Raw genomic sequence first — 26,505 nt, forward strand, 5'->3', positions numbered from 1 at the left:
CATGGGATTGTTAAATAGGGCCAGGTGCCTGTGTCTTAAATCACTCTGCTGCTCCAGAGGTATGGTATGTATGAGACAGGCCATTCTATAAACAGAGGAAGAGAGACACATGCAAACAGACACAAGAGCTGGACGTGAATGAGAGTAGTCTCTACTGATTTAAGACTAACTGACACAGGACTAAAAGTCTTTGGCTTATTACAACTTCACTTGGCAGCATCATTAGCCGAGCTCTTCGTCATTGGTATAACTGATCATCTCCCTTAGAGTAAGACCATGGAGATGAATACCCAGGCTCAGGTGTGTGCTACTGTGCTAACAAGGAGGGAATTTGGTGGGATCCATCTTGGCTCTTTTTTTTGTTATTCTGAAACCTTCTCTCTCCAGGAGATGCTGTTGAAGCACCAGGAATGTCTGAAGATGCAAAGAGAAGCGGTGAAGTTCCGAATGAAGAAATTAAGCACAAAGCAAACTGAAATCACTGTAAGTAAACTAACAGCATGAGGATTCATCTGTGTGAACAGAGGTCAGACGCATCACACTACCATGTTAGTCATATTAAACGCACACATGAGAGTTCCAGTCAAATTGTTAGGGTCTGAGGGGCTTCGGCCCTTCTAGAATTTATATTTGGTAACACTTCCTTGTAACAAGTATGTAACAAGTATTGTCATTAACTGTAATAATACATAGTTAAACTGTAATAACAACATGTAACTGGAGGTAAAACAGTCTGTAATTACAGAGGTGTAACAATGAACGCTTGTTACCATGCTTGTTACAAATCTTAACGTTTCCGATAGCATCCCAATCAAATATCCCAAAGCACTATATTTCAGCCTGCACAAACCATGTGATAAGTTAGCTAATTTAAAATCAACCACTTCAATTGACTGACAAAACTCTGACACAATAAATGGCTCTGTAGTCTTTAGGCCCAATGAATAAAACAAGTTCACATTACTTTCAATTGTGAAGTCAATTAATGGTGTATTTGACAATCGGTAAATTATTTTAACCAAACATTTTTAGACACATGAATAAACAGTTATGGTTAAAATTGTGAGATAGTCATTCGTGCTTGACAAATTGAAAGCCTATTAAGGTTGGCTGAATATTGGTTTGTAAAAAGCTCTTAAAATGTTCATAAGACAACTTTTATTTCATCTTGTAACCTTGCAAGGGTTTCACTGTTGAGGAACATTTTCACTTTTGGATGGGATACATTGGTGCAATTATTTATTTATACCAGGAATTAAGTCATTGTGTCAAGATCTACGCATCTGAAATAACGACAAATTGATCTAGAAGGTCATGCCGCATTCAAAACCACTTGGAACTTGGAAATCTCCGACTCCAGTGCTTTCAACGAAACTCGGAACTCTGTAAAAAACAAGCTCCAACTGGGAAAAATCTGTTTGAACGGTTATCCAACTCGGAATTCGAAGTTGGAAACTGTGGCATCTTTCAAGAGCTCCGGCTTTCTGACCTGAAGATCACTGATGTCATGATTTGACTTTTTTTCTGAGTTCCCAGTTCTCTTGAAAGTATCATCAGTGCGCATCGTCAACAAATCAATGCTTACTTACAGGCTCTAACAAATAGTGCAAAAAAGGTAATAGGTAAGTAAAGAAATAAAAGCAACAGTAAAAAGACAGTGAAAAATAATCCGGTTAGACAATATGAGGGAGCACTGGTTGGTCGGGCCAATTGAGGTAGTATGTACATGAATGTATAGTTAAAGTGACTTTGCATATATAATGTTAGAGTTGCGTAAATTCAAATCTGGTATCAGGATAAATATAACAATGAGTCACCGATATTATACTATGTATTTTTTTATTAGCTAAGTAATAAATGGCAAATGCAACTTTCGTATATAGTGGCTCACTGTAATACCACGCAGGGCAGAACAGAGAACTGACAAGATTTATGAAAACAGTATTCTTTATACTGTGATAGACATAGTTCCAACCCGTCTGTTGGCCTATCACAGTAGAGGCTGGGCGTGGTTTAAATTTGCCCAGCCTATTGCAGGCGCTCAGGAGGGTCCCCGCCTCTTGGCGCTTCTTGGAGTTCTCCCTCCGTCGATGTATAGATCCTTACTGTTCTGGTATCGCAGCCTAGTTAGAACAGTTGCTCAGTTCCTGCTATTGTGTTGTTCAGTATTTTTCCATCTCAGTTAAACCTCCTGATGACCACCCCTCCCTATCACAATTTTGTAAGATACAGCAAGTCACACCATGTGCTCAATATTGTTACATACAAACACATGGACAAAGCATGTGCTGGGCTGTTATCTACAGTTTTGCAACAAGCAGGTCACACCATGTTACTCAGTTCTTGACACGCACAAACAGGCAAGTAGCAAGCAGTTGTTTAATCTCGTAATGATGCTCCAGTGCATAAATGCAGACACCTCACACAACCAACATCAGATAATATTTAATCATATATATCTAATGGCTATTATGTAAAATACAGGATCCAACAATTCCCCTTTTGACACCCGCTAGGGTGTCACTCATTATCCTTTATTTCAGCGGTCCCAACATAGTAATATGTTAATAGCATTTCATGAAAATAATCAAATGTTTATTATTAATAAAACATTATTATTATTATTATTATTATTATTGTTTTTTTTTACAGAAAAACATAAACGAAAAATCATCCAAGATAATCTCCCCCTTTTGACAAAAACAGGATAAGACTTTATTGTTTATTGACATGTAAGATGTAGGATAAAACTTTGGTCATGGAAAACAGAGTAAAGCAGAGCAAAGCATTATTATAAACCATCTGGTCCTCTCAGCTACTCCTATCCTGCACCAGGTGGGCACCATGCCACCCAGGGACTCGAAACCTTCACAACAGGGAGAACAAACATACTGGGTCATCCTCAGTCAGTCTCATCCTCCCCTGAAAGCATGCTTCAGTATCAGCATCTCCAACTGGAGCATCAAGCAAAGGCATCATGCCTGAAGCCTTCACCACATCTGTAACAGACTTCTTAAAACACGGTATAATGTAAGCAGCACAACACATCAATACAAGAATTAGGGTCAGAAATCCAGTAACCACCATACCAGTGTACTTAGCAAACCAGGCTCCCAACCAAGAGAACAGTCCAGACTCCTCCACCCCCGCCATGGTCCTCATCTCAGCACTAAGGGCCTTAGATATACTACCATCTGGACTGGTGTTATTAGGAATATACGTGCAACATTGTTCACCGAACATCTTGCAGACACCCCCCTGACTGGCAAGAAGCATATCCAAAGCAAGTCTATTCTGTCTGGCAACCCTAGATGTGGCCTCAAGCTGTTCAGACAGACCAGTGAGTGCATCACGGGAGTAATTCACAAAACGCTGTTGATTATAGTAGATATAATTAATCCATGCAGTCTGTCTAGCATCCACTAGGTAGTAAGTGCCAGAGTCCATCATTCCTACCCAAGGCCTGAAACTCATGAGGAACCCCCACTGGCACTCCCAACAGGTTAGTGTGTATGTCAATTACATCCTCTGTCCAAGGAGCACTACATCTATGTCTCCCATGGGATGGAATGTTTTCAGGTCCCCTGGATACAGAACACAACAGCTGTTCAGCAGTAACATCAATAATGGTCAGTGGAATTATCAAACTGGTCAGAGCACACGTACCTTGCCAGTCTCCTCTAAGAATGGGTCTCAGCACTCTTTTGGGTCCACAGATCCACCACACATCAGCCAGACCACTAGTTTGGTTTAGGCCTGTAACTGGCCAAGTGGAATTAATGGTTATGTTACTACTGCAATCAGCTTCAGGCAATCTCCCATAATCAATGCCATTACCTGTACCCGTGATACAATCGGTCCATATATAGCCTAGATATCGATCTATGAAGACTGTGTGATAAACGGAAAAAAATAGCGTTTCATAACGTAACGTCATTTTTTAAAATTCAAAAAGTCGACGATAAACTTTTACAAAACACTTCGAAATACTTTTGTAATGCAACTTTAGGTATTAGTAAACGTTAATAAGCGATCAAATTAATCACGAGACGAAGTGTTTTCTATAGGGGTCCGTCTTGAAATACTGTCCGTGTATTTCTCAATCAAAATATCCGGTCGGAGACCTGAAGAAAAAGCCTGTCTCTTGTTCGTTTGACCAAGAAACAAACAATTGGCAAATGACAAGACTGTTGACATCGTGTGGAAGCTGTAGGTACTGCAACCTCAGCCCTATTTAATGTCTTTCGCCCATAACAATGGGTTGAAGCGGCGGATGGATATATTTTTCCACTTTCAGTGATCAGATTTTCCTGCACTTTTCAATGAAACGCACGTTCTCACAGCCGTGATTTAACCAGTTTTATAAACGTTTTTTCAACCAGTTTTATAAACGTTTTATAAACGTCTGAGTGTTTTCTATCCACACATACTATTGTTTCCAAGATGGCGTAGCAGTTGGACGTGTGTTTAGTCTTGTCCCGTCCTGTCTAGTGTAAATATAGTTTTCTTCGTTTTTTTTTCTGTATATATTTCGTACATATTTTAATCTCACTTTCCAACTAGAGCTGAATATACTCTCCTGCAACCCGCATCACCCAATGTGGTACGGATCTGCTTTTTCTATACTTCACTTTACTTTAGAACCGGAACCCCCATCAGAAGCTAGCCAGCTAACTAGCTACTAGCTACTACTCAGTTAGCCATTGCTAGCGGTCTTCAAAATTAACTAGGACATCAGCGCGACATCAACCCAGAGCACATCAGACTGCTTTTTCTCCGGATTCCTACCGCAAGCTCTGAACCTTTACACCGGATCATCGCAACTAGCTAGCTGCAATCCGAGTGGCTACTCCTGGCTAACGTCTCTGTCCCAAAACAAGCACCAATTAGCCTTGAGCTAGCCTCGAGCTAAGCCCATCAATACCTCTTTTGCCAATTGGCCTGGACCCTTTACTGCCGACACGGAGCCCCGCCGATCCATCACGACTGGTCCGCCGACATAATCGTCCGAGGTGGTTTCAACAGGCTTTTTCGTTGCGACATCGCCAAAGATCCATCTGCCGGCCAAGGCCCGCGAGCTTTCTGAAACGCTGTGTCTCCAGCTCACCTAGCGTACTAGAGCACCTGTAGCATACTCCTGGGCTACAATTACCCGGGCCCACGACCGGTCTGTCGATGTCACCGCATGAAGAGGAATAAACAGACTCACCCCATCGCAACGTCCCCCCAAAGGTTAACTCTCTAGCCCTCGCTATCTCCCTGCTTGCTAATTCGGCCTGCTAACGGCTAGCTTGTCTAGCCCGGGCCTACGAACTGTTAGCTTGTTAGCACAGGCCTGCTAACCATCTGAATCACTGCATCCCAAACATTCCGAACCCATTTACTTTCTATCTCTTTTTGATTTTTATTTTGTTTATACCTTCCGGAAACCTGCCTCACCCACTGTGGTACGGAATCGCTGTTACTTTTAATTTTAATTTTATTTTTATGACACACTCAAGAACCTCCAGACGCTAACCAGCTAACTAGCTACAAGCTATTTAGTCATTGTTAGTTAAAAAAAAAAAAAAAAAAAAAAAACTGGATAACACTCGCCAGCCCAGCCCCCCTGCCCCATCCACCACTGCCCCCTGGACACTCATCTCTTGGCTACATAGCTGACGCACACTGGACTGTCCATTAATCACGGTACTCCACTCTGCTTGTTTGTTTTATCTGTCGGCCCAGTTGCCTAATCAACGCCATTTTACCTGCTGTTTGTTGTGCTAGCTGATTAGCCTCGCCCACTGTTTTTAGCTAGTTTTCTCAATTCAACACCTGTGACTACTGTATGCCTCGCTGTATGTCTCTCTCAAATGTCAATATGCCTTGTATACTGTTGTTCAGGTTAGTTATCATTGTTTTAGTTCACAATGGAGCCCCTAGATCCACTCTGCATACCCCTGTTACCTCCCTTGTCCCACCCCCCACAAATGCCGTGACATCACCCATTACAACCAGCATGTCCAGAGATACAACCTCTCTCATCATCACCCAGTGCCTGGGCTTACCTCCGCTGTACCCGCACCCCACCATACCCCTGTCTGCGCATTATGCCCTGAATATATTCTACCATGCCCAGAAACCTGCTCCTCTTATCCTCTGCCCCCAACGCTCTAGGCGACCAGTTTTGATAGCCTTTAGCCGTACCCTCATACTACTCCTTCTCTGTTCCGCGGGTGATGTGGAGGTAAACCCAGGCCCCGCATGTCCCCAGGTACCCTCATTTGTTGACTTCTGTGATCGAAAAGTATTGGTTTTATGCATGTCAACATCAGAAGCCTCCTCCCTAAGTTTGTTTTACTCACTGCTTTAGCACACTCTGCTAACCCTGATGTCCTTGCCGTGTCTGAATCCTGGCTCAGGAAGGCCACCAAAAATTCAGAGATTTCCATACCCAACTATAACATCTTCCGTCAAGATAGAACTGCCAAAGGGGGCGGAGTCGCAGTCTACTGCAGAGATAGCCTGCAAAGTAATGTCATACTTTCCAGGTCCATACCCAAACAGTTTGAACTACTAATTTTGAAAATTATTCTCTCCAGAAACAAGTCTCTCACTGTTGCCGCCTGCTACCGACCCCCCTCAGCTCCCAGCTGTGCCCTGGACACCATTTGTGAATTGATCGCCCCCCATCTAGCTTCAGAGTTCGTTCTGTTAGGTGACCTAAACTGGGATATGCTTAACACCCCGGCAGTCCTACAATCTAAGCTAGATGCCCTCAATCTCACTCAAATCATCAAGGAACCCACCAGGTACAACCCTAACTCTGTAAACAAGGGCACCCTCATAGACGCCATCCTGACCAACTGGCCCTCCAAATATACCTCTGCTGTCTTCAACCAGGATCTCAGCGATCACTGCCTCATCGCCTGTATCCGCCACGGAGCCGCAGTCAAACGACCACCCTCATCACTGTCAAACGCTCCCTAAAACACTTCTGTGAGCAGGCCTTTCTAATCGACCTGGCCCGGGTATCCTGGAAGGACATCGACCTCATCCCGTCAGTTGAGGATGCATGGTCATTCTTTAAAAGTAACTTCCTCACCATTTTAGATAAGCATGCTCCGTTCAAAAAATGCAGAGCCAAGAACAGATACAGCCCTTGGTTCACTCCAGACCTGACTGCCCTCGACCAGCACAAAAACATCCTGTGGCGGACTGCAATAGCATCGAATAGCCCCCGTGATATGCAACTGTTCAGGGAAGTCAGGAACCAATACACGCAGTCAGTCAGGAAAGCTAAGGCCAGCTTCTTCAGGCAGAATTTGCATCCTGTAGCTCCAACTCCAAAAAGTTCTGGGACACTGTGAAGTCCATGGAGAACAAGAGCACCTCCTCCCAGCTGCCCACTGCACTGAGGCTAGGAAACACGGTCTCCACCGATAAATCCATGATTATCGAAAACTTCAATAAGCACTTCTCAACGGCTGGCCATGCCTTCCGCCTGGCTACTCCAACCTCGGCCAACAGCTCCGCCCCCCCCGTAGCTCCTCACCCAAGCCTCTCCAGGTTCACCTTTACCCAAATCCAGATAGCAGATGTTCTGAAAGAGCTGCAAAACCTGGACCCGTACAAATCAGCTGGGCTTGAGAATCTGGACCCGCTATTTCTGAGACTATCTGCCGCCATTGTCGCAACCCCTATTACCAGCCTGTCCAACCTCTCTTTCATATCGTCTGAGATCCCCAAGGATTGGAAAGCTGCCGCAGTCATCCCCCTCTTCAAAGGGGGAGACACCCTGGACCCAAACTGTTACAGACCTATATCCATCCTGCCCTGCCTATCTAAGGTCTTCGAAAGCCAAGTCAACAAACAGGTCACTGATCATCTCGAATCCCACCGTACCTTCTCCGCTGTGCAATCTGGTTTCCGAGCCGGTCACGGGTGCACCTCAGCCACACTCAAGGTACTAAACGATATCATAACCGCCATCGATAAAAGACAGTACTGTGCAGCCGTCTTCATCGACCTCGCCAAGGCTTTCGACTCTGTCAATCACCATATTCTTATCGGCAGACTCAACAGCCTCGGTTTTTCGGATGACTGCCTTGCCTGGTTCACCAATTACTTTGCAGACAGAGTTCAGTGTGTCAAATCGGAGGGCATGCTGTCCGGTCCTCTGGCAGTCTCTATGGGGGTGCCACAGGGTTCAATTCTCGGGCCGACTCTTTTCTCTGTGTATATCAATGATGTTGCTCTTGCTGCGGGCGATTCCCTGATCCACCTCTACGCAGACGGCACCATTCTATATACTTTCGGCCCGTCATTGGACACTGTGCTATCTAACCTCCAAACGAGCTTCAATGCCATACAGCACTCCTTCCGTGGCCTCCAACTGCTCTTAAACGCGAGTAAAACCAAATGCATGCTTTTCAACTGATCGCTGCCTGCACCCGCATGCCCGACTAGCATCACCACCCTGGATGGTTCCGACCTTGAATATGTGGACATCTATAAGTACCTAGGTGTCTGGCTAGACTGCAAACTCTCCTTCCAGACCCACATCAAACATCTCCAATCGAAAATCAAATCAAGAGTCGGCTTTCTATTCCGCAACAAAGCCTCCTTCACTCACGCTGCCAAGCTTACCCTAGTAAAACTGACTATCCTACCGATCCTCGACTTCGGCGATGTCATCTACAAAATGGCTTCCAACACTCTACTCAGCAAACTGGATGCAGTCTATCACAGTGCCATCCGTTTTGTCACTAAAGCACCTTATACCACCCACCACTGTGACTTGTATGCTCTAGTCGGCTGGCCCTCACTACATATTCGTCGCCAGACCCACTGGCTCCAGGTCATCTACAAGTCCATGCTAGGTAAAGCTCCGCCTTATCTCAGTTCACTGGTCACGATGGCAACACCCATCCGTAGCACGCGCTCCAGCAGGTGTATCTCACTGATCATCCCTAAAGCCAACACATCATTTGGCCGCCTTTCGTTCCAGTACTCTGCTGCCTGTGACTGGAACGAATTGCAAAATCGCTGAAGTTGGAGACTTTTATCTCCCTCACCAACTTCAAACATCAGCTATCCCAGCAGCTAACCGATCGCTGCAGCTGTACATAGTCTATAGGAAAATAGCCCACCCATTTTCACCTACCTCATTCCCATACTGTTTTTATACTGTTTTTATTTATTTATTTTTCTGCTCTTTTGCAAACCAATATCTCTACCTGTACATGACCATCTGATCATTTATCACTCCAGTGTTAATCTGCAAAATTGTATTATTCGCCTACCTCCTCATGCCTTTGGCACACATTGTATATAGACTGCCCATTTTTTTCTACTGTGTTATTGACTTGTTAATTGTTTATTCCATGTGTAACTCTGTGTTGTCTGTTCACACTGCTATGCTTTATCTTGGCCAGGTCGCAGTTGCAAATGAGAACTTGTTCTCAACTAGCCTACCTGGTTAAATAAAGGTGAAATAAATAAATAAAAATAAAAAATCATATGCATATACTATATTCCTGGCATGAGTAGCAGGGTGCTGAAATGTTGCGCGATTTTTAACAGAATGTTCGAAAAAGTAGAGGGTCGACTGAAGAGGTTAAAAGAACAAAATAAATCTACCTTATTTCTCAGCACTTGGTTAGAACACCACTCCCGTCTTACATCGACCACACCCGTCGCCCCGTTTACCGTACCTAGTGTATATCTTATCTATTACTCAGTGGTTCAATTACTGTTTAACGTAAGTATGTTCAGATGTTGATTATGTAATTCTACAGTATTAGTATAGTTCAAACCTCATAATATAAATCTACACACAGAATTTTACGTTAATAGAGTTTAACACTTTTTCCAACAGTCATGTACACCCCCTCAATATTCTATGATATAACTCTGTGCAAACATCTCATCAGCAGGCCTGCAACTTTTTCAACATTCTCACCGGTACCAGCTCCAACTGAAATACCTAATGTACAACACCCGCTTGGTCCCCGACCTCATTCATACCGATATTAGTCCCCGACTGAGCTGGGCTCTATGGTCTAATCTTCCTTGAACATTGTTCTCAGGGTATCTGTACCTCAAGGGTATTATGTGAGACACAACCAGCATGTTAACATTAGTTAGCTAGCTTGCTACTTGTGTCACACTATGAGTAACGTAAAGTCCTTTTCAATGTACTGTAAGCTTCTGTACATCGTGCTGTAACATACAATTTACCTTATTTTAGCACCCCAAAAACGTAATACTTCCAGGTCAACTGTAATATGAATACAATTGTAAAGCACAACTCCCCTTTCCAGCAAAATCAATGACGAGACCTTCATCGTCTCTGCATGATTGAAGAAGGCAATGAGCCTTCTTTTTAAAAATGACGGGTGTGGAAGTGAAACCTACTGTCATGTTTTGTCATAGATTGTCATGTCTTGTCCCTGTGCTTTCTCTTCTATTCGTTTCCCCCTGCTGGTCTTATTAGGTTCTTTCCCTCTCTCTATCTCTCTCCCTCTCTCTCTCTCTCTCTATCTTTCCGTTCCTGCTCCCAGCTGTTCCTCATTCTCCTAACTACCTCGTTTACTCTTTCACACCTGTCCCCTATTTTGCCCTCTGATTAGAGTCCCTATTTCTCCCTCTGTTTCCGCTTCTGTCCTTGTCGGATCCTTGTTTGCTGTACTGTGTCCTTGTTCCGTCCTGTCGTGTTTTTGCCTTCTTCAGATGCTGCGTGTGAGCAGGTGTCTCTATCAGCTACGGCCTGCGCCAACCCGAAGCGACCTGCAGTCTGTGGTCGCATCTCCTGTTGTTCCCCTCTACTGACTAGAGGATTTCAGTTATTCCTGTTTGGACATTACCAGTGAAAGAATTCAGGATTAATCGTTTTTTGTTAAGACTGGAATAAACTCTGTTTCTGTTAAGTCGCTTTTGGGTCCTCATTCACCTGCATAACTGAAGGATCCGACCAAGAATGGACCCAGCGACTACGGATCCTCGCAACTCAGCCGTCGAGATCCAGGGAGCGATGCTCGGCAGACACGAGCAGGAATTGTCTGCTGCTCGTCATGCCGTTGAGACCCTGGCCGCTCAGGTCTCCGACCTCTTAAGACAGTTTCAGAATCTCTGTCTCGAACCACCAGCTACTTCCTGGTCTTCCGAGTCTCCGGAACCAAGAGTTAATAACCCACCGTGTTACTCTGGCCTGCCCACTGAGTGCAGCTCCTTTCTCACCCAGTGTGATATTGTGTTCTCTCTCTAGCCCAACACATACTCAAGAGAGAGAGCTCGGATCGCCTACGTCATATCACTCCTTACTGGACGGGCTCGGGAGTGGGGCACAGCTATCTGGGAGGCAAGGGCTGAGTGTACTAACGAGTATCAGAACTTTAAAGAGGAGATGATACGGGTTTTTGATCGTTCAGTTTTTGGGAAGGAGGCTTCCAGGGCCCTGGCTTCCCTATGTCAAGGTGATCGATCCATAACGGATTACTCTATAGAGTTTCGCACTCTTGCTGCCTCCAGTGACTGGAACGAGCCGGCGTTGCTCGCTCGTTTTCTGGAGGGACTCCACGCTGAGGTTAAGGATGAGATTCTCTCCCGGGAGGTTCCTTCCAGCGTGGATTCTTTGATTGCACTCGCCATCCGCATAGAACGACGGGTAGATCTTCGTCACCGAGCTCGTGGAAGAGAGCTCGCGTTAACGGTGTTCCCCTCTCCGCATCTCAACCATCTCCTCCCACTGGCTCAGGTATTGAGCCCATGCAGCTGGGAGGTATTCGCATCTCGACTAAGGAGTGGGAACGGAGAATCACCAACCGCCTCTGCTTCTATTGCGGTTCTGCTGGACATTTTGTCATTTCATGTCCAGTAAAAGCCAGAGCTCATCAGTAAGCGGAGGGCTACTGGTGAGCGCTACTACTCAGGTCTCTCCATCAAGGTCCTGTACTACCTTGTCGGTCCATCTACGCTGGACCGGTTCGGCAGCTTCCTGCAGTGCCTTGATAGACTCTGGGGCTGAGGGTTGTTTTATGGACGAAGCATGGGCTCGGAAACATGACATTCCTCTCAGACAGTTAGGGGAGCACACGCCCATGTTCGCCTTGGATGGTAGTCTCCTCCCCAGTATCATATGTGAGACACTACCTTTAACCCTCACAGTATCTGGTAACCACAGTGAGACCATTTCCTTTTTGATTTTTCGTTCACCTTTTACACCTGTTGTTTTGGGTCATCCCTGGCTAGTATGTCATAATCCTTCTATTAATTGGTCTAGTAATTCTATCCTATCCTGGAACGTTTCTTGTCATGTGAAGTGTTTAATGTCTGCTATCCCTCCTGTTTCTTCTGTCCCCTCTTCTCAGGAGGAACCTGGTTATTTGACAGGAGTGCCGGAGGAATATCATGATCTGCGCACGGTCTTCAGTCTGTCCAGAGCCACCTCCCTTCCTCCTCACCGGTCGTATGATTGTTGTATTGATCTCCTTCTGGGGACCACTCCCCCCCGGGGTAGACTATACTCTCTGGCGGCTCCCGAACGTAAGGCTCTCGAAGATTATCTGTCTGTTTCTCTCGACGCCGGTACCGTTGTGCCTTCTTCCTCTCCCGCCGGAGCGGGGTTTTTTTTGTTAAGAAGAAGGACGGTACCCTGCGCCCTCTCGCGTGGGATTATCGAGGGCTGAATGACATAACGGTTAAGAATCGTTATCCGCTTCCCCTTATGTCGTCAGCCTTCGAGATTCTGCAGGGAGCCAGGTTCTTTACTAAGTTGGACCTTCGTAACGCTTACCATCTCGTGCGCATCAGGGAGGGGGGCGAGTGGAAAACGGCGTTTAACACTCTGTTAGGGCATTTTGAATACCGGGTTCTGCCGTTCGGTCTCGCTAATGCTCCAGCTGTGAAGGCTGAGAAGTGCGCCTTCATCTTTCAGGCATTAGTGAATGATGTACTGAGAGACATGCTGAACATCTTTGTTTTCGTTTACCTTGACGATATCCTGATTTTTTCACCGTCACTCCAGATTCATGTTCAGCACGTTCGACGTGTACTCCAGCGCCTTTTAGAGAATTGTCTCTATGTGAAGGCTGAGAAGTGCGCCTTTCATGTCTCCTCCGTCACATTTCTCGGTTCTGTTATTTCCGCTGAAGGCATTCAGATGGATCCCGCTAAGGTCCATGCTTTCAGCAATGGGCCCGTCCCTAAGTCACGTGTCGAGTTGCAGCGCTTTCTCGGTTTCACAAATTTCTATCGGCGTTTCATTCGTAATTTCGGTCATACGTAGAATGTATGCACACATGACTGTAAGTCGCTTTGGATAAAAGCGTCTGCTAAATGGCATATATTATATTATATTATTAAGTAGCAGCCCCTCTCACAGCCCTTACTTCTGTCAAGACGTGCTTTAAGTGGTCCGGTTCCGCCCAGGGAGCTTTTGATCTCAAGAAGCGTTTTATATCCGCTCCTATCCTTGTTACTCCTGACGTCACTAAACAATTCATTGTCGAGGTTGACGCTTCAGAGGTGGGCGTTCTGTCCCAGCGCTCCCATTCTGACGATAAGGTCCATCCTTGCGCGTATTTTTCTCATCGCCTGTCGCCGTCGGAACGCAACTATGATGTGGGTAACCGCGAACTGCTCGCCATCCGCTTAGCCCTAGGCGAATGGTGACAGTGGTTGGAGGGGGCGACCGTTCCTTTTGTCGTTTGGACTGACCATAAGAAACTTGAGTACATCCGTTCTGCCAAACGACTCAATGCGCGTCAAGCTCGTTGGGCGTTGTTTTTAGCTCGTTTCGAGTTCGTGATTTCTTATCGCCCGGGTACTAAGAACACCAAGCCTGATGCTTTATCCCGTCTCTTCAGTTCTTCTGTAGCTTCTACCGACCCCGAGGGGATTCTCCCTGAAATTGAAAACATGGACGATGATTTCAAGACTTGCTGCTATCGAATACAGATCGCCCCGTGATCAATTTGATAGATTATTAACGTTTATTAATACAGAGTTTTTCTAAAGTTGGTTTAGAAAAGTAGTTTTAAGTGATTTATAAAGGTTTATAGGCAACTTTTGTCATTTTAAAAAGTGACGTTGCGTCTTGTAAAGCGGAATTTTCCTGGATCAGACAGGCCTTCGTGAAATGACTTTTTGGGTATACAATGACGGATTTAATCGGGAAAAATACCCAATTGTTATGTTTATGGGACATATAGGAGTGCCAACAGAGAAGCTCGTCAAAGGTAATGAATGTTTTAGATTTTATTTCTGCGTTTTGTGTAGCGCCGGCTACCGCAAAATCTGTTGTTTAGGTGACGGTCTGGTATTTTGGGGGGTGCATGCTATCAAATAATAGCTTCTCATGCTTTCGCCGAAAAGCATTTTACAAATCTGACTTGGTGGCTAGATTCACAACGAGTGTAGCTTCAATTCAGTACCTTTCATGTGTGTTTTGATGAAAGTTTGAGTTTTATCCAGTACTACAGGTTGCGCTCTTTAATTGCATGGATTTAGGTTCCCGCAAAGGAACTAAATTCCGCATCATCCCTAAGAGGATATTATTAAATCTGGTAAACAGAAGGGCCCACCAGGCCTGCCTGGAGTTAAGGCGCTTGGTTGTACGGAGATATTCCAGGTTTTTATGGTTGGACCAGACCAGAATTGGCTGTTCTGCTCCTTCCAGTGCCTCCACTCTTCCAACGCCATCTTCACCACCAGGAGTTCTCGGTTGCCAACATCGTAGTTCCTTTCACAAGGATTGAGACGATGGGACAGGAAGGCACAGGGATGAAGCGTCTGGTCCTGGGCTGATCGCTGGGACAGGATGGCCCCCACTCCAACATCCGAAGCATCCACTTCCACCACAAATTGACGCGAGGGGTCCGGATGGATGAGGACGGGTGCTGTTGTAAACCGATGCTTCAGGTCCACAAAGGCTTTGTCAATAGCTGGAGACCATTTGAACGGTACCTTGGGAGAGGTGAGTGCCGAGAAGGGGCCTGACAGGGTGCTGTAGTCCCGAATGAAACGACGGTAGAAGTTTGAAAAACCAAGAAACCACACCCTGGATGTTGGTTGAGGCCAATCCACCACTGCTTTCAACTTTTCTGGATCCATCTGAACATTGCCCTCAGCAATGACATACCCCAGAAAGGTGATTGTAAAGCAGTGGAACTCACACTTCTCGAACAGTTGGTTCTCCAGGAGGAGTTGAAGGACCTGTCTGACATGAAGAACATGTTCTTGTGCAGATCGGGGAAAAAGCAGGATGTCGTCAAGGTACATGAACACATGTAAGAACACATGCATGTCCCTACATTATTGACCAAAACCTGGAAAACAGCGGGGGTGTTGGTGAGTTCAAATGGCATGACCCGGTACTCATAATTTCCACTGGCTGTGTTGAAGGCTGTCTTCCACTCATCCCCCTTGGGTATCCGAACCAGGTGGTAGGCATTTTGAAGGTCCAACTTAGAAAATATGGTGTCCCCCAGGAGAGGTTCAAACGCCGAAGAGAGGTAGGGGGTAACGATTCTTGACAGTAACGTCATTAAGTCCCCGGAAGTCAATGCATGGATGCAGGGTCTTGTCCTTCTTCTCCACAAAGAAAAACTCTGTGCAGGAGATGCAGATGGACGGACGGCCCCAGTGACCAGAGACTCCTCTATGTACTCCTCCATAGCTGTGGTCTCTGGTCCAGACAGAGAATACTATTGACCCCGAGGTGTTGTAGTTCCTGGGAGAAGATTAATGGCACAATCATAAGGATGGTGCGGGTGAAGGGAAGTAACACGTGCCTTACTGAACACTTCCATGAGGTCATGGTATTCTGTGGGGATAGCAGAGACATCCACAGGCTTGCTAACATCCAGAGAAAGATGACTTGAGGAAGGCTGGGCTGCTTGAAGGCAGTGGGAATGGCAAAATGTGCTCCAATCCAGGATGGAGTTTGTGGTCCAATCTATCATTGGATTGTGCTTCTGAAGTCAAGAAACTCTCAAAACAACCGGAACATGGGGAGATGCAATGAGGAGGAACTCTATTGTCTCACTGTGGTTGCCAGAAACCCGTAATTGAACGGGCACAGTACTATGGGTGACTTCCCCTATAAAGCGGCCATCCAGTGCCCTAGCATCCATGGGCACAGAGAGAGGCTGAATGGGAATACCAAGCTTCGAAGCTATCGTGGCATCCAGAAACCTTTGATCAGCCCCAGAGTCAATGAGCACTCGGAGAGACATAGATTGGTCTCCCCACAGCACAAAAGCAAAAAGGGGTGTGTGGTTGATGGGAATTAGGGAACTCCCATTCTGACTCACCATAGTACTGGTACCCACTAGAGACAAGGGTTCCCTAATAGGGCAGGTAGCTATAAAATGTCCTGCCCCTCCACAGTACAGACAACAGTTGTTATACATCCTCCGAGAGCACTCCCAAACTGATAGCCTAGTTCTTCCCAACTACATGGGCTCAGGAGTATCCAACTCACCCGTTGTAGATTCTCGAGAGGGATTGGGTGACAAGGGAGTCGAGATCCATCGTAAATTCCTGAGCAGCTAGCTCATCCTTTACATCCTCTGATAATCTGTGCAAAAAAGTATTGAAAAGACACTCCAGATTCCAGGAACTCTCGGCGGCCAACGTGCAAAAATCAATGGCATAGTCTGCCACACTACGGGAGTTTTGATGTAAGTTAAGCACTTTACTGGCCGCCTTTCTGCCGGAAACCAGAGACTCAAATACCTTTCTCACTTCTGCCATGAATTCCTACAGTAGCCCACAAATGGCAGATTGTTGCTCCCAAACTGCCGTAGCCCAGGAGAGCGCCCTCTCCGACATTAGTGTAATAATATACGCTCTCTTCGATCTGTCTGAAGGAAACCAAGATGGCTGTAGCTCAAAAATAAGCGAGCACTGAGAAAGAAAACCCAGGCAGGTACCAGGATTCCCCGACTATTACTCCAGAGGAGGTAAGCGGGGTTCTCTGGGAGCCTGGATAGGCTGTACAAACTCACCACAGATAGGGGGAAAATGACTGGGTGATTGGGGTTTTTCAGAGGTGGTAGGTAGCCTCTGAGCTAACTCCCATAATAGCCTTTGGTTGTACTGTTCTTTCAAGGACCTGAGCCCTTCCAAAGGTTTCTGTACCAACTCCTCATGTCTCCTAATGGTGGCTCCCTGCAGGGAGACAGCATGGCAGAGCTGGTCCAAGTCTGCTGGGTCTGTCATGGCAGATGGTTGGATAGGCGTCCCGCTTGAAAGACACAATTGGAGGGCGCACAATTCAAATAAATAATCGTAATATTAAACATTCATGAACATACAAGTATCTTATATAATTTGAAAGCCTAAATTCTTGTTAATTTAACTGCGTTGTCCGATTTACAATAGGCTTTACGATGTTAGCATACCATGCGATTGTCTGAGGATGGTGCCCCACATCAACATATTTTTCAACCAGCACAGGCTTCATAAAATCACAAATAGAGATTAAATAAATCACTTACTTTTGAAGATCTTCCTCTCTTTGCAATCCCAAGGGTCCATGAATGGTCGTTTTGTTAGATGAAATCTTTCTTTATATCCCAAAAGGTCAGTTTAGTTGACGCCATCGATTTCAGTAATCCACTCATTCAACATGCAGACAAAGGAGTCCAAAAAGCTACCGCTAAAACTTTGTCCAAACAAGTCAAACGACATCTCTATTTAATCCTCAGGTACTATAAATGTAAATAAACTATAATATTTCATACAGAATGTAGTATGTTCAATAGGAAAGCAAAATTGGTAAGCACGCGCCCTCTCCTTCAGGCGCCGGAAGACTGATTTTGTTCCGGTGGTGTCCTAACCAAAACTCTAAATTCTTGCTTGTTTTTCAAAAAGCAAGCCTGAAACCTTGAATAAAGACTGTTGACATCTAGTGGAAGCCATATGAATTGCAATCTGGGAGACGGATTTACATACGAACAGTAAGTTTCCATTTTAAGAAAAAATATTTTGGTTGTTTTTTCTTCTGATTTTCACCTGCCATATCAATTCTGTTATAGTCTCAGACATTATTTTAACAGTTTTAGAAATGTCAAAGTGTTTTATATCCAATGATACCATTATTATATGCATTTTATTACTCTGTTACTCTGGCTCTGGGCCTGAGTAACAGGCCGTTTACTTTGGGCACGTCAGTCAGACGGAAATTCAGGAAACTAGACCCTATCCCAGAGAAAATGATGGAGGCCACTGTGTTCTTGGGAACCTTCTTGGGGATCAATGCTGCAGAATATTTTTGGGTTCCCTTCCCCAGATCTGTGCCTCGACACAATCCTGTCTCAGAGTTCTAATCAAAACAAATCAAATCACATTTTATTTGTCACATGCACCGAATACAACAGGTGTAGACCTTACAGTGAAACGCTTACAAGCCTTTAACTGGCAATGCAGTTTTAAGAGAAAAGAAGAAGAAATATAACAAAAAATTAAGGAGCAACAATAAAATAACAACAGTGTGGCTATATACATGGGGTTCCGGTTAATTGAAGTCATTGACGTAATGTGTACATTACATTTACATTTACATTTAAGTCACATGTAGGTAGAGGTAAAGTGACTATGCATGGAAAATAAACAGAGAGTAGCAGCAGTGTAAAAATGGAGGGTGGGGTGGGGACAATGTAAATAGTCCGGATAGCCATTTGATTAACTATTCAAGAGTCTTATGGCTTGGGAGTTGAAGCTGTTATGAAGCCTTTTGACCTAGACTTGGCATTCCGGTACCACTTGCCGTGCGGTAGCAGAGAGAACAGTCTACGACTAGGGTGGCTGGAGTACATGGCAATTTTTTGGGTGTCCCTCTGACACCGCCTGGTATAGAGGTCCTGGATAGCAGGAAGTTTGGCCCCAGTGATGTACTGGGCCGTACGCACTACCCTCTGTATTGCCTTGTGGTCGGAGGCTGAGCAGCTGGCATACCAGGTGGTGATGTAGCCAGTCAGGATACACTCGATGGTGCAGCTGTAGAACTTCACGACTGTCTTGGTGTGTTTGGACCATGATAGTTTGTTGGTGATGTGGACACCAAGGAACTTGAAGCTCTCAACCTGCTCCAGTACAGCCCTGTCAAGGAGAATGGGAGCGTACTCTGTCTTCCTTCTCTGTAGTCCACTAACAGGTTGTTATCCTGGCACCACACTGCCAGGTCTCTGACCACCCCCTATAGGCTGTCTCATCGTTGTCAGTAATCAGGCCTACAAATGTTGTGTTGTCGGCAAACTTAATGATGGTGTTGGAGTTGTACTTGGCCATGCAGTCATGGGTAAACAGGGAGTACAGGAGGGGATTGAGCACTCATTCCTGAGAGGCCCCTGTGTTGAGGACCAAAATGGCAGATGTGTTGTTACCTACCCTTACCACCATGGTGCGGCCCATCAGGAAGTCCAGGATCCAGTTGTAGAGGGAGGTATTTAGTCCCAGAGTCCTTAGTTTAGTGATGAGCTTTGAGGGCACTATGGTTTTGAACGCTGAGCTGTAGTCAATGAATAGCATTCTCACATAGGTGTTCCTTTTGTCTAGGTGGGAAAAGGTAGTGTGGAGTGCAATAGAGATTGCATCATCTGTGGATCTGTTGGGGCAGTATGCAAATCGGAGTGGGTCTCGGGTTTCTGCGATAATAGTGTTGATGTGAGCTATGTCCAGCTTTTCAAAGCACTTCATGGCTACAGACGTGAGTGCTATGGGTCGGTAGTCATTTAGGCAGGTTACCTTGGTGTTTTTTGGCACAGGGTCTGCTTGAAACATGTTGCTATTACAAACTCGGTCAGGGACAGGTTTAAAATGTTAGTGAAGACACCTGCCAATTGGTCAGCACATGCTCAGAGTACACGTCCTGGTAATCCATCTGGCCCTGCGGACTTGTGAATGTTGACCTGTTTAAAGGTCTTACTCACAACGGCTACGAAGGACGTGATCACACAGTCATCTGGAACAGCTGATGCTCTCATGCATGCTTCAGTGTTGCTTGCCTCAAAGCAAACATAGACGTTATTGAGCTCATCTGGTAGGTTTGTGTAACTGGGCAGCTTGCGGCTGTGCTTCCCTTTGTAGTCCGTAGTAGTTTGCAAGCCCTGCCACATCCAACGAGCATCAGAGCCGGTGTAGTACGATTCAATCTTAGTCCTGTAAATCAAATCAAATCAAATCAAATTTTATTTGTCACATACACATGGTTAGCAGATGTTAATGCGAGTGTAGCGAAATGCTTGTGCTTCTAGTTCCGACAATGCAGTGATAACCAACAAGTAATCTAACTAACAATTCCAAAACTACTGTCTTATACACAGTGTAAGGGGATAAGGAACATGTACATAAGGATATATGAATGAGTGATGGTACAGAGCAGCATACAGTAGATGGTATCGAGTACAGTATATACATATGAGATGAGTGTGTAGACAAAGTAAACAAAGTGGCATAGTTAAAGTGGCTAGTGATACATGTGTTACATAAGGATGCAGTCGATGATGTAGAGTACAGTATATACATATGCATATGAGATGAATAATGTAGGGTAAGTAACATTATATAAGGTAGCATTGTTTAAAGTGGCTAGTGATATATTTACATCATTTCCCATCAATTCCCATTATTAAAATGGCTGGAGTTGGGTCAGTGTCAATGACAGTGTGTTGGCAGCAGCCACTCAATGTTAGTGGTGGCTGTTTAACAGTCTGATGGCCTTGAGATAGAAGCTGTTTTTCAGTCTCTCGGTCCCAGCTTTGATGCACCTGTACTGACCTCGCCTTCTGGATGATAGCGGGGTGAACAGGCAGTGGTTCGGGTGGTTGATGTCCTTGATGATCTTTATGGCCTTCCTGTAACAACGGGTGGTGTAGGTGTCCTGGAGGGCAGGTAGTTTGCCCCCGTGATGCGTTGTGCAGTCCTCACTACCCTCTGGAGCCTTACGGTTGAGGGCAGAGCAGTTGCCGTACCAGGCGGTACCCTCTGGAGAGCCTTACGGTTGAGGGCAGAGCAGTTGCCGTACCAGGCGGTGATACAGCCCGCCAGGATGCTCTCGATTGTGCATCTGTAGAAGTTTGTGAGTGCTTTTGGTGACAAGCCGAATTTCTTCAGCCTCCTGAGGTTGAATAGGCGCTGCTGCGCCTTCTTCACGATGCTGTCAGTGTGAGTGGACCAATTCAGTTTGTCTGTGATGTGTATGCCGAGGAACTTAAAACTAGCTATAGTTTATTTACAAACTGTATTCACAGTTTGCCTGTTTGATGGTTCGTCGGAGGTCATAGTGGGATTTCTTCTTAGCACCCGGGTTAGATTTCCGCTTCTATCCTTTAGTTCAGTGTGGCTGTTGCCTGTAATCCATGACTTCTGATTGGGGTATGTACATACGGTAACTGTGGGGACGACGTTATCGATGCACTTATTGATGAAGCCAGTGACTGATGTGGTGTACTCCTCAATGCCATCGGAAGAATCCCGGAACATATTCCAGTCTGTACTAGCAAAACAGTCCTATAACCTAGCGGACAATTCCTTCGACCTCATGGCTTGGCTTTTTCTCTGACATGCACTGTCAACTGTAGGACCTTATATAGACAGGTGTGTGCCTTTAAAAATCATGTCCAATCAATTGCATTTAGCACAGGTGGACTCCAATCAAGTTGTAGAAACATCTCAAGGATGATCAATGGGAACAGGATGCACCTGAGCTCAATTTTGAGTCTCATAGCAAAGGTTCTGAATACTTAGGTATTTAGGTATTTTTGTATTACATTTTTTATAAATTTGTAGACATTTCTAAAAACCTGTTTTATGCTTTGTCATTATAGGGTATTGTGTGTAGATTGATGAGGAAATACTATAAAAATCAAACTTTCATTAAATCACACATACAAAAAGGCTTTTCGGCGAAAGCAAACAATGCTATTATCTGAGGATAGCACCTCCATAAACAAAGAGAGAAACCATATTGCAACCCTGCAGGCGCGACGCGACACAAAACGCAGAAATAAAAATATTAAACAAGCATTACAAGCTTCTTTTGTTGGCACTCCAATATGTACCATAAACATCACAAATGGTCCTTTTGTTCAACTAATTCCGCCAATATATATTATGGCCAATATATATAATTCCGCCAATATATATTTTGGCAAAGTTACCTGTAAAATTTGCCAAAACATTTCAAGCTACTTTTGTAATACAACTTTAGGTATTTTTTAACGTAAATAATTGATCAAATTGAAGATGGGATGATCTGTGTTCAATACAGGAGGAAAACAAACTGTAGGTAGCTTTCTGGTCAAGCACCTTATTTTAACAGTACACTTCAAGTGACCCTCGTTCAAGATGGCCGTACTTCTTCATTACATAAAGGAATAACCTCAACCAATTTCTAAAGACTGTTGACATCCAGTGGAAGCGATAGTAACTGCAAGAAGGTCCCTTAGAAATCTGGATTCCCAATGAAAACTCATTGAAAAGTGAGTGACCTCAACAAAAAATAAAATCTGAATGGTTTGTCCTCGGGGTTTCGCCTGCTAAATAAGTTCTGTTATACTCACAGATATGATTTAAACAGTTTTAATTTCAGAGTGTTTTCTATCCAAATCTACTAATTATATACATATTTTATCTTCTGGGGATGAGTAGCAGGTAGTTGAATTTGGGCATGCATTTCATCTGGACGTGGAAATACTGCCCCCTGTCACCAAGAAGTTAACCCAGATGGTAGACCTTTTGGGGGCAAGTGCTAGCAACAATATTGAGTGGACATTTTGAAGAGTGTGCATTCACAGATAGGAAATCAGCGCATGCGTCCACAAGAGATTATACCCTCGGATGAAGCTGAGAAGAAACAAAACACTGGTGAAGTTTGTGAAAACTTCACCAGTGCATTCGTTGTTACACCTCCGCAATTACAGAATGCAATTGATGACCTGTTGATATTACAGTGTAACTGTGAGTTATTACAATTAACTTCAATGCTTGTCACAGAGTAATTATCCATGCAATTACACTGTAAGGATCCCTTAAAAGGAAGTGTTGCTTTATATTTCTGTGGTCACATCTCATATCTATATTTCAATGGTGTCTATTTGTGCTGAAAAACTCTCAAAGCATGGTAGCATTTAAAGCTCTAAGATGGGATATGTTGCAATGACTTTCACACTGATTGAGTCTGTGTCACCCAACCAGAAAAAGTCATCAGCAATGAGGGAGAGTATAAGGAAGAAGTATGAGGACATCCAGAGGGTTCTGGATGAGGACCTGGGGATGACTCTAACCCACCTAGAGATGGAGGAGAGAGCTGCAGTCACAGCCCTGGAGGACCTGATGGAGAAGAACTGCACCATCATTCAGGAGATAGAGCAGGATCTGGCCAGGCTCACAGCTGAGCTGGCCCAGAAGGACTTTCTACTGCCTTATTCACTGGTGATTTGGCTCTTCGGTTCTATTTAACATGAACTCATTCAATGGATATTGATGATGGATGTAACTATGATATGTACATATTGTGAACTGCCTATTCATTGTCACTATCTTTATTTCCTACCTATCTTCTCCAGGACACTGAGATAGTTGGCAGGTATGTCATTTGATCCAGATGCATTTTTTGTTTCTTATACCACATGCAAATCAGATACAAATATTTTTTAGGGAAACCTGTTATTGACAAATATGTTTTCAATCATCAATATTGATCATGAACTGTCACTGTTCATGTGATGGCTCCTGCATTAAATATTTATGTCTGTCTTCTCTCACCCAGAGTGATAGATCTGCTGAGCAGGACAGATCCCAGCAAAGTGAACTTGGATGAGCCTAAAGCTGACCAGATCCTCAGCCTCACCAACAACATGCTGCTACTCATACGCTCCCAGACCCCCATCACCAAGAGACTCATCAAGAGCTGTGAGTTCCCTTAGTATTCCATGAAGTCTTAATTTTTAATGATTTCATTCATAAGATGTGATGTGATGTCAATTACACTTGAAGCGAGATAGGCAGGTCTGTCAGCGTTATTTCGTTATAGATGTGTTACATCTATAATGTATGTGTGGGTAAGCCATTTTAACATGCAGCATGTTTTTAAACCTAAAAACGCAATCTCAATTGTACCTCACACTACCCTCTCCCACCGGGACAAGAGGGGAAAAAACTATGTTAAAATGCTGTCATACAGCTCAGTGTCCACAACATAGTTCCCTCCAAGCTCATCACCAAGCTGGGGACCCTGGAACTGAACACCTCCCTCTGCAACTGGATCCTGGATTTCCTGAAGGGTCACCCTCAGGTGGTAAGGGTAGGCAACAACACCTCCGCCACGCTGAACAGGGTGTCCCTCAGGGTTGTGTGCTTAGTCCCCTCTAGTACTCCCTGTTCACCCACAACTGATTGGCCACGCATGACTCCATCATCAATTTGTCTGATGATACAACAGTGCCTCACCGAAGGCGATGAGACAGCCTACAGGGAGGATGTAAGAGACTTGGCAGTGTGGTGCCAGCACAACCTCTCCCTCAAAGTCAGTAAGTCCAAGAAGCTGATCGTGGACTATAGGGGAAAGAGGGGAGAGCACATCCCCATACACATTGACAGGGCTGGTCAAGAGCTTCAAGTTCCTTGGTGTCCACATCACTAAGGACTTAACATGGTCCATACACACTCACACTGTCAAGAAGGGGGCATAATAGGCTGAAAATATTTGGCATTGGCCCCCAGATCCCCAACAAATTCTACAGCTGCACCATCAAGAGTGTCTTGACTGGCTGCATCACAGCTTAGTATGTCAAGTGCACTGCCAAGTGCTAAATAGGGTGGTGCGGACAGCTCAGTACATCACTGGGGATGAGTCCACTTTGACATAATGGGGTATTGTGTGTAGGCCAGTGACACAAAATCTCAATTTAATCTATGTTCAATTCAGGCTGTAACACAACAAAATGTGGAAAAAGTCAAGGGGTCTGAATACTTTCCGGAGGCACTGTATATATCTACCTCAAACACCTTGTAACCCTGCACATTGATCTAGTACTGGTACTCTCTGTATATACCTGTAGATCCATTCTTGTGTATTTATTCCTCGTGTTGCTATTTTTCTTTGTATTAATATTTTTCAACTCTGCATCAATAGGAAGGGCTAGTAAGCAAGCATTTCACTATAAAGTCTACACACGTTGTATTCGGTGCATGTGACAAATAAAATCTGATTTGATTTTAAAACCTAAAACTCTGTGATTTCAAATTTTTATCTGCACAAAGCGGTTATGGCTCGCCACACCCAGCCAGTGAGAATATTTTCTTTTAAATATTGTAATTTCTCATGGTAAAAATACACATCTGTCCCCAGATTCCACAGAGGTTTCCCTGGACCCAGAGACAGCGCACCCTAAGCTGATAATTTCCCCGCGCGGTGACAGTGCCACCTACACAGACACCTGGCAGGAACTACCAGAGCTCCCGGGCCGCTTTGACACCACCCTCAACGTGATCAGCCTGCAGGGCTTCAGCTCTGGGCGTCACTACTGGGAGATAGACGTGGCTGGTAAGACGTACTGGGAGCTGGGCCTCACCTACCCCACCATCTCCCGCAAGGGCCAAGCTGAGGACTGTTGGCTGGGCCGTGGCTCTGATTCCTGGGCTGTGGAGTTCTTTGATGGGGAGTACACAGCCTGGCACAGTGGGGTGCCCCACCAGCTGCCTGTCACAAAACACTTCAGCCGTATTGGGGTGCTATGTAGTTTCCCAGGGGGACTGGTGTCTTTCCTGGGGGCGGACAGCATGACCCCTCTGTTCTCGTTCTGCGCAGGGGCTTTCAGGGACTGTCTCCACCTGGCGCTGTGCTCAGGTCACGATCACAATGGTACAAACACCAAACCCATTGTGATCTGTAACGCACCTCCACCTCCTAGTGCTTTCCAGAGTGCCCAGGAATGCTGACTCTGCTCCTTATGATGCTCCTACTGACTCTTAAAGGCTTTATCATTGGATCATCAGCATTTAGTCAGCGATGTTATTTGACAATTTCTCATGTTGCTGCTCTTTTATCTATACAAGTACTTAAATATGCATTATGTAATCTATTAATGACTGGATTTAAGGTGCTGTTTCGAGGTAGAAGGGGAGGATCAAGATCCTTTTAAATTTATTGTGGTTCCAGTTTTAGAGAAGTCCATATCTTTCTAACCAAAGTATTAGTGGTTTTAGCTATCAAATAAATATATATATTATGCTGCTCTGTAAACCAGACAGGGCCACAGAAGGAAGATTTGCCGTAAAATAAACTTCATGCCCCTGGAGAGTAGCCTACACAGCTAACATGTGATGTGAATCCAAAGTCTACACTCAAACAAAAAACAATCTCTCTTTGTAAATAGGATCTCTGAGCTCTAATGGTAATATCCAATAGTAAATGACTAATCCTATGTGCTAACTATATTTTCACAAACAATCTAGGTCAGTGTTGCCTGAATTGATGAATCACTTACTGTTAGAGTTGCAGATAATGTGTATGTT

General features: G+C 44.8%; 1 protein-coding gene and 1 long non-coding RNA gene across 3 annotated transcripts; one reads left to right on the top strand and one right to left on the bottom strand.

Annotated features, from left to right (window-relative positions):
• Nucleotides 1-26,491, top strand: LOC124041496 (E3 ubiquitin-protein ligase TRIM39-like). Of its 2 annotated transcripts, XM_046359159.1 has the most exons (6): nucleotides 1-300; nucleotides 388-483; nucleotides 23,185-23,421; nucleotides 23,556-23,575; nucleotides 23,759-23,901; nucleotides 25,340-26,491. In XM_046359159.1, exons 1-6 carry the CDS (start codon nucleotides 277-279, stop codon nucleotides 25,927-25,929), a joined length of 1,110 nt encoding a protein of 369 aa, XP_046215115.1. In that variant the 5' UTR covers nucleotides 1-276; the 3' UTR covers nucleotides 25,930-26,491. The 2 variants fall into 2 exon arrangements, with proteins under 2 accessions (XP_046215115.1, XP_046215114.1); XM_046359158.1 differs by having other exon boundaries at nucleotides 1-483.
• On the bottom strand, nucleotides 1,821-3,972 carry LOC124041497. The gene is made up of 2 exons (XR_006839955.1): nucleotides 3,667-3,972; nucleotides 1,821-2,866 (listed from the first exon to the last, which is right to left on the bottom strand). It is a non-coding gene; the product is annotated as an uncharacterized LOC124041497 (long non-coding RNA).
• Nucleotides 26,492-26,505: the final 14 nt, after the last annotated feature.

Source organism: Oncorhynchus gorbuscha, linkage group LG08, assembly GCF_021184085.1.
Source record: "Oncorhynchus gorbuscha isolate QuinsamMale2020 ecotype Even-year linkage group LG08, OgorEven_v1.0, whole genome shotgun sequence".
Taxonomy (NCBI): Eukaryota; Metazoa; Chordata; class Actinopteri; order Salmoniformes; family Salmonidae; genus Oncorhynchus; species Oncorhynchus gorbuscha.

Bases quoted from the DNA above. Each gene is read 5' to 3' on its own strand.
- LOC124041496 (XM_046359158.1), top strand. From the start codon at position 277: ATGGAGATGAATACCCAGGCTCAGGTGTGTGCTACTGTGCTAACAAGG. The intron at 484-23,184 runs GTAAGTAAACTA...TCACCCAACCAG, and splicing joins CAAAGCAAACTGAAATCACT to AAAAAGTCATCAGCAATGAG. The intron at 23,576-23,758 runs GTATGTCATTTG...TCTCTCACCCAG, and splicing joins GACACTGAGATAGTTGGCAG to AGTGATAGATCTGCTGAGCA.